The sequence below is a fragment of the Myotis brandtii genome, unplaced genomic scaffold (genome assembly GCF_000412655.1).
Source record: "Myotis brandtii unplaced genomic scaffold, ASM41265v1 scaffold535, whole genome shotgun sequence".
Taxonomy (NCBI): domain Eukaryota; kingdom Metazoa; phylum Chordata; class Mammalia; order Chiroptera; family Vespertilionidae; genus Myotis; species Myotis brandtii.
In genome coordinates, this window is record NW_005369964.1 from 1,039,021 (window position 1) to 1,055,310 (window position 16,290).

Here is a 16,290-nt window from a genome sequence, read left to right on the forward strand (position 1 = left end):
CGGGCCTCGTCGCCTGGGGCGTCACTCGGGGGGAGCCCAGCCCCCCTGGGCTGGAAGAGCCGATGAGTCGAAGGTGCAAAAAAATTCCGACCTCCTTTGCTGTGGAAAGATTAATTACGTTAGGTAGTTGTAATGTTAAATTTGCATCCTATCCTAATTGTCAGTTAGTAGTGGTATATGGCCTCAATTGTGTGGCAAAGATATTAAAAATAACTGACTTCTCTCACTCACCCTGTACAAGCATTCTTATGTTCTCCTGTTGGATACTGTGTACTTGTCTGTCTCTCTCTCGAATGCACCCAAAGCTGTGGTTAGAGTGCAAGGTCTACAGAAGTGCAAAAGGTTTGCACTTTTACTTATAGTGTGAACTTATATACAGCACACGCATTTCTGTACCATATTCCTTTTTTCCTTTCCAACTATTTATTTTGCACATTTTTGAAGCTACAGAAAAGTTGCAAGGAGAGTTCCTTGAATGTTTATAAACCCTTCACCTAGATGCCCCACTATGTTCTGGCATTTTCTCTCTAAGCGACGCATTTATTTTTGCTGAACCTTTGACAGTTAGTTGTAGACAGCATGATATTTCAGCACTAGCAATTCAGCAAGTGTGTGCTAAGAACAAGGACATAGTCCTACACAGTCACAGTACAACTAGCATGTTGGCACAATATTGTCATCGAGCATGCAGTCTATAATTCAGATTTTCCCAGTCATCCCAATAATGTTCATTATAGGTGTTTTTATTTTTTCCAGGATCCAATCAAAAATCACAAATTGCATTTTGATGTCCTATTTCTTTGGTCTCCTTTAATTTGGCAGTGTCCTGCCTTTTGTGTCTTTTTTTTTAAAAAAAAAAATATGTTTTTATTGCCTGGCTGGTGTTGCTCAGTGGTTGAGTGTAGACCTATGAACCAGGAGGTCATGGTTTGATTTCCGGTCAGGCCATATGCCCGGGTTACAGGCTCGATCTTTGATGTGGGCGTGCAGGAGGCTGTGATCTGTGATTCTCTCTCGTCATTGACATTACTATCTCTCCCTCTCCCTATCCCTTCCTCTATGAAATCAATAACAAAAATATATATTAAAAATATGTTTCTATTGATTTGAGAGAGAGAAGAGGGAAAGGGAGAGAGAAAACATTGATCGGCCGCCTCCTGCACATCTCCTACTGGGGATGGAGTCCACAACCCCAGGCATGTGCCCTAACCAGGAATCAAACCTACAACTTTGTCATATCGGGAACAAAGCTCTAACCAACTGAGCTACCCAGCCAGGGCCAAAGGGTGCAATTTAAATTTTAGTGTTTAATTTTGTTGTTGTTGTTAATCCTCACTGGAAGATATATTTTGCATTGATTTTTTTTAGAGAGAGTCAGAGGGGTAGGGAGAGGGAGAGAGAGAAAAAAACATTGATGTGAGAGAGACACGTGGATTGGTTGCCTCCCGCACGGGCCCTGACCAGGGCTGGGATCAAACCTGCAATCCAGGTATGTGTCCTTGACGGGAAAATGAACCCGAGACCCTTTGGTGCTCTGACCGACACTAACCACTGAGCCTCGCCGGCCAGAGCAGGGTGCAATTGAAATGTAAGATGTTCGTGCAGTTAGGAATAATTTTCTGTCCCTTTGTGTTTTCAGGATGTTTGGTAATTCAGGTCACCGTTTTCCTCACTACACCGAGTAATTAATTGGGTGCGGAACTTTTACTTGGAGGTTCCTGACCTTGTTTTCGTCATTTGGTTTGAATTCCTTAATCTCTTGAAAAGAGTAGACGTTAGAAGCGGAATCTTCTCCCTGACAACTGTGGTCCAGGCACATGCCCCGAACATAGCGATTAACCTCCCCCAGTTCTTTCCATTCCTCCGCTGGCTGGGCCCCACGGCTCTGCTGCACGTCACCTGCGTGATCCAGAGCTTCAGGAGCAGTGCTTGAATACAATGTTTGCACTTGGGCGTGACAACTTGCTCTTTTCACAAAAAGTGAACTTGACCTCCACTTTCACGGTTAAATAAGGTTTAGATTCCACTTAAACAAAAGAGCCTTGGTTTCATAAAAGTGAACAGTTGGGGGGGCGGGGAGGGAAAAAAGGAGACATATGTACTACTATTTGTAATACTTCAAACAATAATAAAAATAAAAAAGTGAATAGAATCTTAATGAACACAAATGATCTCATTTATTTTCCTTTTTCCACCTTTTTTATTCGGTTATAGTAAGTCCTCTTTGTCCTTGAGTCTGGGTAGATGGTTGGTTTTGTTTTGGGTGACTATTTCTAGTCCCATTAATGTGGGGCAGGGACTGTCCCTAGCTCAGCTCTGCACCCTTCACAGCGTTGTGTGTACTAGTATCTTCATATTTCTTGTCTGACTCTCAAGGCCTGTGAACTACGTGGGTTCTGTTGGAGATGAGAGGGGGCCGTTCTCTACCTCACCCCCACCCCCCTTCATTCTTGTTTTGTAACCAGACCTTCTGTTACTGACAGAGCCATGGAGGAAGCAGTGACCCTTTTCCCACCACAGCCAGCCACCTCCAGGGCTGCAGGTTCCATTTGTTGCCGACTGATTTCGATGGTCTGGAGGTGCCTGCAATGTTGGCCCACACTTGGAGTTTGTACCAAACCCACTTTAAAGTGTACAGTTGGCCATTTTTAAAATATATTTTTTAATTGATTTCAGAAAGGAAGAGAGAGGGAGAGATAGAAACATTCATGATGAGAGAGAATCATTGATCGTCTGCCTCCTGTATGCCCCCTACTGAGGATCGAGCCTGCAATGGGGCTTGTGTCCTGACCAGGAATCTACCATGAGCCGACTGAGGAAGCTAGAAGTTAATTTTTAAAAATTAAAAATAAACAAGCAGTTCATGCTTACTGTGGAATATTTGTGCCATGCTGAATATTAGGCAGAAGGTGAGAGTCTACCGTACCCTCTTCTCCCCCAGAGCCGCGCCATTGCCAGGGGTGGTGTGGGACGTCCTCGGTGGTCTTGCTGCACAGCCACGTTGGTTTCCTCATCGGCTGTGCCACGTCACGTGGACCCTGCCGCACCACAACCTGCACCTGCGTTGAGTCCTATGCAAGTTACTGACAGGAAAGGAAAGGAAGAGAACATTTTAGAACAACCAAATTTAAGAGCACTTGAATGGTAGTCTACATTCAGAGTTTCTTAGGAAAACAAACTAAGTAGGAACTTGACTCCTCAAGCTTCCTTGTTTCTTTTTAGGAATATTTTAAAATTACATATCATTTCTAAAAAACTTTATTACTTCTTTTTAAAAGTACCTTTTTTTCTTGCTGGTATGATCAGATCAGAACTCACACAGTTTTTTAAAATGTGCCACATCGCCCGGCTGGCGTGGCTCAGTGTTGAGCGTTGACCTCTGAACCAGTAGGTCATGGTTCAATTCCTGGTCAGGGCACATGCCCAGGTTTCGGGCTCAATCCCCAGTTTGGGGCGTGCAGGAGGCCCCTGATCAATAATTCTCTCTCATCATTGATATTTCAATCTCTCTTCCTCTCTGAAATCAATAAAAATACATATTTTTTAAAATGTGCCGTATCGAAGGGGTGTGGAAGAGGCTACCCCCTTGAGGCTGAAGTTTCACAGGCCTGCTCTGTGCTGATGCAGGTTTGGGATCTGAAGGTGATGGACATTTTTTTTAATATATTTATTGATTTTTTTACAGAGAGGAAGGGAGGAGGATAGAGAGTTAGAAACATCGATCAGCTGCCTCCTGCACACCGCCCACTGGGGATGTGCCCACAACCAAGGTACATGCCCTTGACTGGAATCGAACCTGGGACCCTTCAGTCCGCAGGCCGATGCTCTATCCACTGAGCCAAACCAGATAGGGCGTGAGGGACATTTTTATTTAATAGGTTTCTGATCTATTTGCTTCCTGTGAGTTCTACACATAAGGTTCAATTCTAAACCTCCCTCTCAAGCTGCCTTGTTTCTTTTTAGTCTTGCTCTTATTCTCTGTATCTCGTTCCACCGGAGCCTCCAAGAGTCCCTGAAACAACATCCCGTCATTGTGACCCTTCCTCCCGCTCTCCCTGGGCCAAAGGGAAAAGGCCAGCAGCCCAGCAGACACTTGGTCTGGGGAAGGCAGCAGGATCTGGTCACCATTCACCAGGCTCTCCCTGGTTCAGCCTGCGCTCTCCAGTGCCTGCATTTTTCAGGTTTTTGTTAGCAGCCACACCCCACTTTAAGATACTCATGTCTGAATCTGTCAGGGTTTGGTTTGTAAAGCAGAAACTAGGCATTTCAAGCAGGAAGGGATCTACCCTTGTAAAACCATTATCTGTGCAGGGGGGCAGTGGTGGTGGTGGCAGCACAAGGCCAGGGGCTGCTGCTGTCAGTTTCAGGAAATCAGGAATTGCAAGAATTGCAGGAAGCTTGGCGGCTCAGCTGGGCCTCCGTGGGACCGAGAGGTGGCCTTCAGAAGAATGCTCCGAGGCTGCTGGTACAGTGTCTCCTCTGCCGAATGCCCAGGCCCATGTGAGCGCTCCTGCCAGAACCACCCCAGCGGGCCACCTGTGCCTCTGCTTTCCACATCTTGTGGGGTATGAGCCTCTCATCTCCCCAGGATGCCAATCACGTGGTTCCCTGCTGGGGGGGGATGGCAGAGAGAAAACAAAGTGGGGGGAACGCTGAGCCTTAGAAAAAAGGAGAAACAGTCCTCAGTACATGCTGCCAATTATCTCTTTTCTGAAATATATTTTTATTGATTTCAGAGAAGAAGGGAGAGGGAGAGAGACAGAAACATCAATGATGAGAGAGAATCATTGATTGGTTCACAGGTCGACGCTTAACCACTGAGCAACACCAGCCAGGCAACTGCCGATATTCTTACAAGTAAAACTTTCGCTGTCTGGAAACAAGTACAAAATATATGTATAAATAAAATCTATTTTCATAATTGTTTTTATTTATAGACTACAAAGCAATTGGCAAAATAGGCGAGGGAACATTTTCTGAAGTTATGAAGATGCAGAGCTTGAGGGATGGAAACTACTACGCATGCAAACAAATGAAACAGCACTTTGAAAGGTAGGCGATGAGACGAGGTTAACACTGAAAGCAGACTCGGGTTTAAATCAACAGGGCAACTCAATATTCATGGGAAGATTCTGTTCATGTGATATGTGCAACACAGTCCAATTTCTTTAGGCATTCCCCCACGTTGGTGCAGAGCCTTCTGAAGTGTTTGGGGATATAAACGTTGATTCCAGACTCTCAGTGTGAAGCATTGTTTCTGAGAGCAGCAAGGAGTATAGGGCACTAGTGGTGTCCAAGAGTATGGAGAACAGTAATTTCATCCTCGAGACATCGCCACAGGGTCAAAGTCGTCATCCCTGTTCTGTGCAGGAGGACAGGTGCCGAGGGACGTGACGCAGCTGACAGCTGTCACTCTAGGCCCCTAGGTGGGCAGAGCCAGATTTGAATCCAGATTCCTCGTCCTCACCGCCACAGTGTGTGGCCGTTACCTGCTCTGCCGAGACTGCTGTTGCTGCTCTCCTGCCTTCCTCTGTCACTTCTTCCTTTGTGCGACAAATTACTCTTTTTCTTTTAATCCTCACCTGGGGATATTTTTTCCATTGGTTTTTTAGAGAGAGTGGGAGGGGAGGAAGAGGGAGAGAATGAGAGAGAGGAACATTGATGTGAGGGAGGCACATCGATTGGTTGCTTCCTGCTCTTGCTTCGACCGGGGCCAGGGATCTAACCTGCCACCCAGGTACGTGCCCTTGACTGGGAATCGAACCCAAGACCCTTCAGTCCAAGGGTCAGTGTTCTAACCACTGAGCACCTGGCCAGGGCCGTCAAATTACTCGGGATAGAGAATTGGACACAGTGTACTGACGGCCCGGCATGTGGGAGCCGACTCACACAGCCACCTTGGGGAGACACAGCCAGGTGGCTGAGGACGGACTATTGTAGCAGCAGGTGCGAGACAGTTGCCTCTCAGAAGAGAACCGGTCCCGCTGTCAGACTCAGGGGCAGATGTGCTTGCCGACAACAGGACTTGCCAGCTGTTATTTTAGTGAAGAGATGCAAGTAAAGAGTGGGCTGCAAATAGCCTCCCGACGCGGCGCTTCCTGAGGCTGCTGGAACAGAACCCTGCGCGGGCACGCTCACTGCTCGGCCGCACATGCCCCCGCAGGAAGGGAGCGTTATCTGGAACACGGCTTAGAAGTCAACCAAGATTAGATGCCTCGGGAGGCATTCCTGTGAGGGGTGGCAGACACTCATGTAACCCCCGCCCCTCAGGAGGAGGTAGCATCACCTAAGGACGTGGTTTCCTGCCGGTGACACGCCAGCTGTTCCTCCATCCACCAGGTCCCCGACACACCGAAAGTGCACCCTGGTGTGAGCAGGACAAGGGTCTCAAGGTCCGGGCCATTGTTACTGAATGCTGTTCTTGCTAATGGTATAATACAGCACAGTAGTTTGCAGACCAGCTGTAAACAGGATGAACTTGACCGGAACTCAACCAGGATCAGTGTAGCCAGCTGCAGAGAAGAGATCAGTAACACTCGTGCACCTGAGCCGGGCTTCCTTGTCTGAGGGGCTTGAAGAGCAAGCGAGGGGAGGACTAGGAAGTAGCTAGCAAGGCGGGCGTGTGCTTAATGTTCAACAGATGGCAGCCTCGTTGCTGAATGGGGCATCATTTGATGTAGTTGAGAACAATTCTTGCTCTTTGCCTTAACTTTAAAAGTGGTTGATTAGAACACATTTTTCTTTTAAAAAAGCCCATAATAAGTAAAGATTTTTAATAAAGGACCACGGGATTTGTGTTCCTTTGCTTTGCTGTCGAGTCTGGGTGCGTGGGGAGGTGTCTGCAGTGTGAACCACACTGGAATGTTGCTTGCCTTGGAAGGGAGCGTGGCCCTGGGCCACTGGTGGCCGGTGGCTGACGTTAGATGATGGTCACCTCAGGCTCATGGACAGGTGTCTGCAGCCGGGCAACAGACCCGAGGGGACTTGGACTCTGGGTTTATTCTTGTGAGCTCTTACCTGCTCTTGGTACATATGTTCAACGCAACGCTGTCATTATTTACTTAATAAACCGTCCAGCTCTGGCCACTGGAGCTCCTTCAGGGTGGCTCTGTTTCTTCTGACGTGCCCACCCTTTTCTTATTCCGTCAGCACTACAAGGTTCTGTCGCTCATCTTGTATTTTCCCGGCCCCTAGAACCCCCTCCTCCCCCCAAAAAAAGCCTTGTCGCCTTTTACTGGAGAAAGATACTTGGAAACAAGACTTCAGCACCAGGTGTTCTCATGGCTCCTGGAATGTCATCACCTCAGTAGATGAAGCCAGTGTGTATGTGCACGGACCCATTTAACCGCCCCCCCCCCGCCCCACCTCTCTCTCTCCACCTATCTACCCAGCCGTCTGTCTATTCAAATCACCACAAGTACATACTGACATCAATAACTGACTTGCTTCTAAAGAACAGAAAATAAAGAGGAAAAGAGAGTAACTTTACAGTGAGAAACCTGGACCATCTACAGTCTACACCCTCATTGTGAAACAACTTACCCTTATCCACTGGAAGAATAACTTTGGGTTCCTTTAAAAATCCATTTGCTCTACTTCTCATTGTCTAGTGGCCCTGCACCGTGTGTGCGTGGTGTGAGAAATGAGTAGCGGTGACAGGAAGTCATGCCAGGTGACTACAGCGGTTGCTCACCAAGCACCTGCCGCCATGCCCAGTCCTGGTGAATCGCTGCCTGTCACTGGTGCTCGCTGCCGCCCTCGGGGGATGGTGCCTGCGGCCTTCTGTCAGGGTGGGGAGCTGTGGGCTAGAGAGAGAAGGTTCCCAACTGTCCAGGTCACCCAGCTGGCAGGTGGTGGAGCCAAGTGGGACCCAGTCTGCGAGTCCCTGCTTGTTGGCAGCTCATCTCTCTTCTTTTGTGAAATGTCCAAGAGTCTTTCCTTCTTAAATATTTGAAATAACTCGTCAGTGAAATCATCTGGGCCTAGAAGTGATGTTTGTTACAGCATCAGTCATAGTGGTAAAAAGCTGGCAATGCGATGAAGTAGTGGAACGGGTGATAACATCACGGTACATCGTGGCACGGAATGCTGAGACTCAGATAGGGCGCCACCCGGACGTGGCACAGGTCGCCGGCACCATGAAGATCTGGTCTCCGGGGCACGCCTCGGACCAGCCCTGGGAAACTGTTCCAACAGCTGCAGAGCAGAAATACCCCCCACTGTGAGCCCGGGTGTGCTGGGAGCTGGCGTATCGGACGGACGTCTGATCCCCTTCTGGAAAGCTGCACAGCCATCGACTCCTCAGCACAGAGTGGAGGGCCTCCCACTGTGAAGCTCTGACCGTGCGGCAGGAACCAAGCACCTGTGCCGGACCGTCCGTAGTTGACCCTGTGGAGAAACAATGGAACTCCAACCCACTCAAAACTCATCTACAAATAGGATTCCAGTAGATGGGAGGCATACACCAACCACATCCTCAGGACGCAGAAAAACTGTGTCAACTCTAGAGGCCATCATCGCTGTGAAAGGAGGCCTTCTCAGTGGTCATCTCCAAGGGCTGATGGCAAGTTCGGATCTTCAAATGCTAACGGAGGCCCGGAAGCAATGGGCTGGGTCATACACAGAGTGAATGCTGAGGCTGAGAACTGAGAGCTTCGGTAAGGGGAGCACGAGGACACCGTGGCAGCAGCAGCATTTGCAGAGACTGATGGAAGTTGGTATACAACACCCAGTCCCCCAGATCCCTTCTAGCTGGCGTTATATTTATTTAGTTTAGTTTTGGTTTGGTTTTTGTTAATCCTCACCTGAGGATATTTTTCCAATGATTTTTTTAGAGAGACTGGAAGGGAGAGAGAAAGAGAGAAACATTGATGTGAGAGAAACACATCGATTGGTTGCCTCCCACACGGGCCCAACCAGGGCTGGGGATTGAACCAGCAACTGAAGTACATGCCCTTGACCAGAATCGAACCCGGGACCCTTCAGTCCACAGTCCGACGCTCTATCCACTGAGCAAAACTGGCTAGGGCTATTTGTTACTTTTTTAAATGCAACTGTATTTTAGGTGGAATTTTTTTAATAAGCCAAAGAAAGGCTATGTGACTTGATCAAAACAGAGAGGTTCAGGGTTTCTAAATGAAAGGGGAGATAAGATTTTTTAAAAGCTTTATTGAAATATAATTTGCATATCATAAAATCTACCCATGATGGGTGAGTTTAGGAAATTGGCCCAGTTCTGGAAGACTCCCCATCACGATTAAAAGAGTGGAAGCCGCCTGTCCTGGGTGGTGAGGAGCTGCTGTCCTGAGCCTCTGGGGTGCCGCCCTCCCTGCCCTGTGCTGGGCCCCTGCCCGGCACTCCCTAGACCAGTGATGGCGAACCTTTTGAGCTCGGCGTGTCAGCATTTTGAAAAACCCTAACTTAACTCTGGTGCCGTGTCACATATAGAAATTTTTTGATATTTGCAACCATAGTAAAACAAAGACTTATATTTTTGATATTTATTTTGTATATCTAAATGCCATTTAACAAAGAAAAATCAACCAAAAAAATGAGTTCGTGTGTCACCTCTGACACGCGTGTCATAGGTTCGCCATCACTGCCCTAGACCGCCATCTGCCAGCACCTAGTGGGCCCCCTTTCGGACCCTCTTCCCGAGTTGTGGGCTGTGTCCTTTCTGGTTGTTCGTTGACCATGGCGCACAAGCTGCTAACAGTTTGAATATCATCCTGGGTGTGAGGGGGAAACGGGGCAGTGATGAAAGAAGGGTCTGAACTTCTAGTTAAAAATATCCTACACGCAGACTATTGAGGCTCTTCTTACACAGCAGGCTCCCGTTGGTTGGCTGGCATGAGATACTTCCGTTTGCAGCCACATTGATTTAAGATAACAGTATACTATTGGATACATCACTAAACAGAATGCGGAGCTTACCTCTCTCTGTTAACAGAATTTCACCAGTTCAAAGGGAGAAGATTCGCACAATCACTTCCTTTCAGAACCTCTGAGATGAAAGTCTCTGGTGCCTGAGTCCTCATTGGATGTGAGCCCTTGGGCCCAGGCTCGGCAGGGAGGCCAGGCTCCCTCAGGCTCTGCGTGGAGAGCGTGGCAGCCTCAGGCCCTGGGCCGCAGTGACGCTTGCATTGATGGATTTGGGGTGTCAACAGGGTGTCAGGTGTAGCTGTCTTCTTAAAGGAAAGCCTGCCTAGACACACCTGCTGAGAGAGCACCTGTCACCAGGTGAAGGAAGTTGAAAAAAATGACCGCCTTAAGTAGGAAGGAAGGGTGGGCCTGTTTGTGGAAATTTAAAATGCTTATTTTTACATGGCTTTTACATTGCTAGTTGGTTAGTTCCCATAAACTGATTAATAGGAAATTTTAACATCTCTGTTTATATTTATTAATAGTAAAAGAAACTACCAAGGAGCTAGATGGGGGAAAATTGAATTTATATCCAAAGCTATAAGGACCTTGAGTTTTATAAGATAATGCACAAACACGATACGCCTAATTTCTACTGCTAATGGGAGAAATAAAACCTGATTGACTTGCTTGAAGTATTTGTGAGCTTGTCAGTTCTGATCATGGATGATAAGTAATGATTGAATAGCCTAAATTTTCAAGTTGACCTGAACGATAAATTAGCTGTTTATTTTTGCCTACACAATAGTATTGAGCAAGTGAACAACCTCCGAGAGATACAAGCACTGAGGCGCCTGAATCCACACCCAAACATTCTTACGTTGCATGAAGTGGTTTTGTAAGTATACTCGGGCCTTTAAAAATTATCTACATTTGGTGATAATGGTTAAATCTCTTTTTAAGAAAGAAAATCATGGTTGGCATTTTAGAGATCTGTTTTGTAGCCCAGAGAGTCAGCTGTGCACCTGATTCATAATGTGACTCTGGGCTCCTGAGGCCTCAGGTGTGAGCTCCGACCTGACCCGCTGGGTCTGGGTCGTATTGGGGGGTAGGTGGGAGAGATAGGCTTCCCTTCCCTACCATAGTCATCTGTTCATCTCTGCAGTTTCATGTAGCCTTTCCTGTAGCCTCTCTCGATATGGTTTCGGGGGATTGTTTATTCCTGGTCTAATTGTAGAACAGTTTCCATGAGGCTCACCACCCATCAGGAGGTCAGGGCACATCTCGATACGGTTTCGGGGATTGTTTATTCCTGGTCTAACTGTAGACCATGAGGCTCACCACCCATCAGGAGGTCAGGGCACAGCTGGTTCCCAGGCACTGTCCCCAGAGTGGGGCTCAGCCGGGGTTCCAGGCCCTGTCTTTCCCTGGGCCAGCGGTGCTGATCCCCGGGAAGGTGGCGTGGCCTTTAACACCTGCCAAGAAACTGCGGTCTCTGACAACTAAGGTGCAGCAGATGCCCGTCAGAGGACGGAACGGTTTTAAACTCCGTGTACACTGTCTTGTTGCAGCGTGCGGCCTCCCGGCCTGCGGTGTGCTGAGCCGTCAGTTTGGGCTGCGTGTAGACACTACAGTCTGCGTGTGACAGTCACGACTCTGCTGCGGGGAGGTGCTTTACGCGCGCTTTAGAAAGCACCCTGTCCAGAATGGCATGGGCCTCCTGGCAGCCCTGAGAAACAGTGGGGGCCCCTCCGGAGGCCCCTGAGCAGCCTGCGGTGTCTCGGGCTGCCCTTAGAGTTTGTGCTTAAACCAGGGTTTTACTATTATTTTAAATTAATTTTACCTGAAATGTAACTTCTGGTTCAGTCATTGCACTCCAGGCTTTGTCTGATGTGGGAGTGCTTTATCTTTACAAGAAATGTTTACAGATGAATTAAATATTTGATTATATTTTCTGATTAAGACATGAGAAAACATTTCAAAAACCTGCTTTCTTCTTCAGTGACAGAAAATCTGGTTCTCTTGCGCTAATATGTGAGCTTATGGACATGAATGTTTATGAACTGATACGAGGTACGTAGACTCCTTTGAAAGCTAATGTAAGAACTGACTGTAAAGCCTGTAGTTCATACTTGCTGGTGCTCAAGGTCGGTGCATGGGAGGGCAGTCGTCAAGTATAAACACACAGGGCTGACCATCCTGAAATGAGAAGGAAGGCTGCCAGCCATGAGCTGGCCGTGCGGGGAGGAGGATGGCGCGCAGGACAGCCGGGGCCTCCGCACTGTGGTCCCCACCGTGAGGGTCCCTCTTCCCCGGGCTCTGCTGCTGATCCACGTTCTTTTCTTGCCTCAGAGTAAGGTGGGGCTCGCCCCCCAAAGAATCCCTCACATGAGAGGGAACCTCCTTATATCTGGATCCTTCCAAAGTCTCCCGAGTGACAGACAGGGTGCTCATTCATTAGCTTTGTTTTGAACAATGAAGCCCTGTTTAGGAGAGCATGGGGGGGCGAGGGGGGGGGGAGCGGAGGCTGACCAGGGCTGGCTTTGGAGGCTTACAGAGGTCACCTGAGGGGAATGGAGAGGAGGAGCAGATGTTTGGCCCACATTTAACAACGGTCCCGGGGCCTGTGACCTCACCGTTGTGTTAGCTGTCAGGACACGTGAGCCTTGTAAATGTCACTGAGAAAGCCCAGAGGAAGTGCTGCATTTCACAGGTCACACCGTGCTTATGGGCCAAAGGAGAGAAGAACCTCCTCATGTCACGGGGGGGACTGCTGCTGGCTTGGGATGGAAGGTTTGCGGCAGCACCATAGATGCTTTCAAACGGCCGGCCCAGCCCAGACGGAAGCGGGTGTCTCTGCAGAACTGCAGGTCACGCTGCGCTGCCGTGGGGACACCCACGCTGAGCACGCCTGCGGGAGGGCACACAGGGTTGTTTTATGAAGCGGGAGAGTGGGGAAAAGCATTACGGCTCGTTAGTAGAGTTCACATGTGACTAAAAATACGTGGACACATTGTTCTACATGCATAAAAGTCGATGTAAGATGTTTGGATGCAAAAGCTTTTGGATCTTTTTGGGAAAATAGAAGATTTCTATCTGGGGCTCTAGGGTATTTCTTATCATTACAAAATGTGTATTTTATTCATAGGTTTAATCTTGTTTTAAATACAATTCTAACAGAGTTAGATCTGGTTTCTTGGTCTAACCCTATTTAAAATAGAGCTCTTAGAGCAGTGGTTCTCAACCTTCCTAATGCCGTGACCCTTTAATACAGTTCCTCATGTTGTGGTGGCCCCCAACCATAAAATTATTTTCATTGCTACTTCATAACTGTAATTTTGCTACTGTTATGAATCGTAATGTAAATATCTGATATGCAGGATGTATTTTCATTGTTACAAATTGAACATAATTAAAGCATAGTGATTAATCACAAAAACAATATGTAATTATATATGTGTTTTCCCATGGTCTTAGGCGACCCCTGTGAAAGGGTCGTTCGACCCCCAAAGGGGTTGCGACCCACAGGTTGAGAACCGCTGTCTTAGAGCGAGCTTCTAGAACCTGGCACACCAGCGATAGCAGAAAGTGACAGGGGACAGTTCATCCTGGGGAGGCTGAGAATATGGAGCTTACACGTGCGTCTGAAAACAACAGCAGAGGTCGAGAGCCATCTGGGCAAACAGCTGCGAGTCTCCAGATTCCACAGGACAATTAGAAAAGGCAGGCCACACGGTGGGTGGTGGCGGCCACCACTCCACTGCGCACAGAGGAAAGGCAGGACAGTGAACCCGATGCTTCTCAGAGTCCCGTTTAAAATTATCACAGTAGAGAAGAGTTGAAGAAGTAAACTCGTTTACCTGGGAATCTCACTTGCCCCGCATGGGCCCGGGTAAATGCGGTGTTACCGTGTGATTACGTTTCCTAACACCTGCTGCCTGCCGCGGCCCTTCACTCCATCCTGTGTGTGTGTAACTAAGAGAGTGCAGGCTGGCGCACATGCAGCCGAGAATCAACACTCGGCCTCGCCGGTTCCCTACAGTAATGTTGGTGCCAGGAAGCCCAGCTTTTACTCTGGGCGAACCTACCTAACTGCCTCCTTGGTTCAGGGACAGTTCTCAGTGTGAGACAAGTGCTCACATTAGAATTCTGAATGTTGCTTCCTACAGTGGATAGTTCAGAACTCAAGGCCAGAGGGTCATTTGAGAAAGCTTTGTTCAGAAATAAGTGTGTAATTTTCAGCAGTAGGGGAACTGTATCATTGGGGAAATTGCACCCATTTCTTCCAGTACCTGCCTCCAGGGAGAGACTGTGGAACAGGCTGTGCAGTTGTGGGTGACTCGCTACACAAACACGGTGTCGTCCACAGGCCGGCCTGTGTCAGAGGGGTCAGAACCTGGGAAAGCGGCCAGCAGCGATGGTCAGACACAGTCCTGGAACATGCATCCTGACTTCAGAGCTGTTAAACTGAACACAAAAGGTCTCCCTTAGATCATTGATGAAATGCGGTGACTGGTAGAAGCTACTAGTTCATGAATGCTAGCCACATGCCAGGCACTGTGCTTAGCACTTTAGAGGAGTTAACTCATGTTACCCTCACAACAGCCCTATCAGGCACATGCTGTCCTTATCCCCATTTTAAAGATGAAGAAGTTGAGGCACAGAGAGATGGGTAACCTGTCCAAGGCTCTGCACCTAGGAAGCGGTAGACCTGGGGTCTGAACCTAGGCTGGCTCCCGAGTGAGTGTTCTTAATCACCCCACACCTTGCCTCTTGGCAGCCCGCTGTGGTTGGCACTTTTATCCTCATCCCCAGTTTACAGGTGAGGAAAGTGAGACCTGAAGGAGTAAGTAGTAACCCAAAGCTAAGTTGTTCATAAGTAACAGAGCCAGACCTTAAAGTCAAGCCTGACTCAGAAACTTCAACCGTGATGCCCTACGCCACCCTGGCCTTCCTATTCCTGGCCCTAGCTCAGTGCCTCAACTGCCTGGACACTTAGTCATTGTTTGCTCTTGCTCTGACACTGACTTACTGAAAATCAAATCAATCACTAAAGCTTTTTCTAGTAGGATCAGAATTCATTTCACTTACTCGCTTGGACGATGAGAATATTGAGTAGCACCGTTAAATACTGGGACCAGTCAATAAACCAAGAGAATGTCCCTGCAGCCTTTGCAGAGCTGTCTGCGGCGTGCACAGCAGTGTTGAGGGCTGGCAAAGCTAGAGAGGCAGCATGGAAGATGCATTTTTAAATGCAGAGAGTACAGTCCACCGTAGAGATAAACTGTATGAAGGCAAAATCATGAGGGAGTGACTTGCTTGGGGTCGTTTTCTCTTCCTCCAGTAGATGTCAGATGAGGCAGAGGTGACCGTGGGCCAGAGCCGACTAGGCTCACCCAGAAAGTGGTAGCATTAGGCAGATGCAGGAGAGCGTTCTCGTTCACCGTGACAGGCCATGGGCTGTTCTCTAGGTGGGGACCCAGGGGAGCATGACAGACACAGCTCCCTCCCCCGTGGAGCTCATATCTGATGAGAGACAGACAGCAAGCCAGTGAAGAAGTGACTCGGAACTCCAGACAGGGCCCATGGTGTGAGAATGAAACAGGTCGCTGTGGTCTAGCGGCACAGCTGGTGCAAAAGCCCTGAGGCCCCCGTGAGGTGAGAGGCCACTGTGGCCCCAACAGAGGAGGAGGGTTGTAGGAAATGAGGTTTGCAGGGTCACCGGGCTGGGTAAGATTCAGATCATTCAGTGGGGGTTAAAGCAGGAGCTAGGCTTGGCTGCTGATTGAGCCTCGATCTATGAACCAGGAGGTCACAGTTTGATTCCCAGTCAGCGCACATGCCCAGGTTTTGGGCTCCATCCCCAGTAGGGGGCATGCAGGAGGCAGCCAATGGATGATTCTCTCTCATCATTGATGTATCCCTCTGTTTCTCCCTCTCCCTTCCTCCCTCTGAAATCAGTTTTTTTAAGAAGAGGAAGAAAAAAACATGTTTAAACCAGGGGGATGGTGTACTTCGATTGGTGTTTAGACCAGTGTTTCTAAAACTATGGCAGAAAGCCAGATTTGTTTTTTACTGTCTGTTGTGGACCAAACCGTTTGTAAATGCAATAATTAGCAGGAAACGGCCCTGTGCTGGGATGTCGCCCAATATTGAACGGCTGCCACAGCTTCCAAGCAGGCGCTGCTCCTGTCCGTCATCCCCGCTCCGACTGGGAAGTCCCGAGGCGGCATCAGTGTGCGGCTGTGCTCTGAGGAGCACCGTGTAGGGGCTTGTCGGGCTGCAGTGTAGAGAAGAAAGGGATCATACATAGATGTAGGGGTCATCCCCTTTCGTTGCAGACAATAGCGTGCATTCCTGCTAGTTTAACCGAAGGGTTTTATTATGTGGGACGGAGCTGACAGAATCGTGGGGAGGGGTGTGTGTGGG

The 16,290-nt window shown here is 48.5% G+C and overlaps 1 protein-coding gene across 3 annotated transcripts in view; it reads left to right on the top strand.

Moving 5' to 3' along the window:
* Nucleotides 1-4,943: 4,943 nt before the first annotated feature.
* The window catches only part of MOK (MOK protein kinase), a 21,227-nt gene continuing 9,880 nt past the window's right edge, over nt 4,944-16,290 (top strand). Inside the window, exons 1-3 of one of the 3 annotated variants that reach the window (XM_014549104.1) lie at nt 4,944-5,052; nt 10,670-10,759; nt 11,864-11,934. In XM_014549104.1, the coding sequence (XP_014404590.1) occupies nt 4,985-5,052; nt 10,670-10,759; nt 11,864-11,934 (229 nt within the window). In that variant the 5' untranslated portion in view covers nt 4,944-4,984. Of the gene's footprint in view, nt 5,053-10,669; nt 10,760-11,847; nt 11,935-16,290 lie in introns of those variants that run through there. The other 2 variants (XM_014549105.1, XM_014549106.1) reach the window with 2 other exon arrangements.